The following is a 3,077-nucleotide window of genomic DNA, read 5'->3' as shown; positions in this document are numbered from 1 at the left end:
AAACGTTGTTAAGGAATTTTTCAGAATGATCTTTTTCAACTCCATAGTGAATTATGGATCTTGATTTGTTACTTTCTAAAAATTTTTTATTAATCTTCAATAGAGTATTAGTTGTTGGTTTTTTCGCTTTGTTTTGTTTTAAAACTGAAATTTTTTTGGAATTAAAATTGATTCAATTATATTTCACTTAATTTATATTTGTTATTGAAGCAAATGTTTAAAAATCTGTTTTTTCGCACATACAATTTTTCAGATATATTTTATTGTAAGTTTGATCATTAGTAGAAGCAAAGCTTGAAATGTGAGTCTAACCATTTTAACCGTACAGTTAAAAAAAATTTAGGATTAATGTCACTTTGTTTAATTAGAAATGAAGTAAAATGAGTTTCCAACATTTAAAATAATTCCAAATTTTTTTTTATTCTTTAAAAAATCAGGATCTGACAGACGCAGAAACTGTTACAGCATGTAAGGCAATAGTATAAAATGGTAACGAATAATAATAAATGAATAAAAAATGGAGAAAAAAAAGTTTAAACATGAAAAATATTGAAAATAAAATAAAGAAATGGTATAAAAAGGCAAATAAATAAAGTAATTTATTAATGGACTAGATAATGACTTAGTGAGTTAGTGAGGTAATTGATAAGAAAAAAAGAAAACTAGATTGAGTAAATGATAAAAGTTTTATTGAGTGCTAATATATTTAATGTGTATTATGATGAAGGTCTTTCCCTGATATGTTGATTGACTCAAATGGAACTTAAGTCTCACAGCTGAATCTGTCAATCATAGTGTCGGGGTCAGATTAAAAATATCCGACTTTGGCCTCTCAAAATATTACAACCCCATGTAAAAATTTCCTACTTTTACTACGGATTTCGACTTTCAAAAATTTTGTTGGACTTTTGCATCATAATTTTACTTTATTATCACTACTATATGAAAAATAATTAAACAGATCACTTAAAATCATGTTTTTTACTTTATATGATATTTATGTTTTAAAACGTACTGAAAATAAGTGATTTTATCGACATTATTAGCATTTATTTCCAGTATTAAAGATGATTGCATATTGCTACATATTTTATCTTCCAAAAATACCATCTTAAAAAAATTTTCAGAATAAAAATTAGATTAGATAGAAAAATTTAGATTTAAATTCATAACATTTTTCCGTAGTCGGATGAAAATACCCGATTCTGGCAAAAACCTCTGATTCCGACACTGGTGTAAATTCACAAAATTTTTATTTTTTCTGTCAGTTGATAAGTATTTTATTTTATTATATATTCTTAATTTTGAGGCAATATTTCATCAAAAAATTGAAATGTGAAAAATTTATCCTTACATTGTGATTCATTTCAATTTGATATGCTGTTCCTTACTGACTTTATGAGTGTTACAAAATTTCGACAAAATTTTAAAAATCTTTCATTTGGTAATAGTTTTTCATTAAACAGGTTATATATATTTTAGAGGATCAAAATAATATTTAGTTAAAATTAATTTTATTAAAAACTTTCTTTCAGGTGACATAATAATTGGATTAAACTGTATTGATAAAAACTGGTGGAATGGATATGTTTTTGATAATAAAGATGAAAAGGGAATATTTCCATTAACGCATGTTTTTGAGCTCAAAGTTTTTTCTGATACTGATAAAAAAACAAATGATTTGGCTCCAAAGCTCGGCAAAAATTTTAAAAATCCTCAGAAAGATCGTTCATGTGATGTTGCTGATGTTGTTGGGAGCAAATGTCATCAATCCAGAACCAAAATAAGAAAATTTGCGGAAAGGAATGGCGCCTGGTACACCCTTGTTAATACAAAATCGCGAGAATCTTTTGTAACACCTTACGCTAAAACATTGTATCCTTATGAAGGTGTAAATGATGATGAGCTTTCATTTTTAGATAATGAAATTGTTTATCTGACTAAACATTATTCTGGTGGCTGGTCTTTAGGAGAAATTGATGGAAAGTCAGGTCTGTTCCCCACCAGTTATGTGGAAATAATAGTAGATTGTATTCCATCATTGCAAGATATAAAACCATCAGAACAGGAGGAACAAGACAGTGCAAATACTCAATCTGATCAAAACCCTGACTGTTATGAAGAATTAGATGATTATGCAAATATTGCAGAAAATTTCAAAGAAAGTCACGTTCTAGCGAATGTGAGTACAATTGGAGAAAGTGATGTAAACAACAACTTAAATATGAAAGAACATGGAACTTTGCATGATGAGTTATATGGAAGAGCTTTATATGACTTCTCAAAATCATCTGAACATGAAATTGATCTCCAGGTTTTAATTACTTTTTTAAGCACCGTTATCATAATTTTAGTTGTGCATTATGTCAATTTTGTTTCTAAACTAAAAGTAGGATAATCAGAGCAATTCCATATTGCTGCCTGATTAAACTGTGTAACAACTATTTTCATTTTTTGTTCATAACTGAATAAGTAATTAGCCATCCTTTGCTGTTGTTGGGAGCAAATGTAATTTTTTATTGGTCTTTATAACTTTACAACTTTGTTTTCTATGTTATTACACAATTGTCATTTGATAACTGCAAAACAATATAAGCTGTAAGGGTATGGCTCGTAATTAAAAAAAAATAAAAATTATTTTCCAAATGAATTCAGTTTCAGTTGTTTCAAACTGTTTCTTCAAAAAAAGGGAAAAATATACACAAGTGAGTTTTGCGAAAAACAACATGGAGTTAGCTGCAAAAATTGAATGCTTGACCAAATAATTTTTATTTTTGTGCATAAAGATTAGACTTGAATATTAGGAAAAAGACATGAGAAGAGAGTGCTGAACAGCTGCTGAACAGAGTATATTTAATAACTGAATGGTTCTTCATTTTGACTAAATCGTCATTAGTGTCTCTGCATTAAGCATCTGTTTTTTATCTGGTGCTATTTTTCATATGATTATATTAAAATTTCTCCTAATAACTTCACATCTGATGATTTAATTTTGCAACTCCAAAATTTTTTCAATGCGTCATTTCCAGTTGAAATAATTGGCTCTTGCGCGTTTTAAAGACATTTAAAATGCTATA

The 3,077-nt window shown here is 27.7% G+C and overlaps 1 protein-coding gene across 1 annotated transcript; it reads left to right on the top strand.

The window, feature by feature from the left end:
- Positions 1–1,858: 1,858 nt before the first annotated feature.
- HELRODRAFT_137981 (hypothetical protein) lies at positions 1,859–2,026 on the top strand (the record flags this gene model as incomplete). Its single annotated transcript, XM_009023210.1, has 1 exon — positions 1,859–2,026. A coding segment is annotated over one exon (168 nt), but the record flags the coding sequence as incomplete, so codon positions are not given.
- Between the last annotated feature and the right edge of the window lie 1,051 nt (positions 2,027–3,077).

This window comes from Helobdella robusta (genome assembly GCF_000326865.2).
Source record: "Helobdella robusta unplaced genomic scaffold HELROscaffold_35, whole genome shotgun sequence".
NCBI lineage: Eukaryota > Metazoa > Annelida > Clitellata > Rhynchobdellida > Glossiphoniidae > Helobdella > Helobdella robusta.
This window is presented reverse-complemented; position numbering and strand designations above follow the sequence as displayed.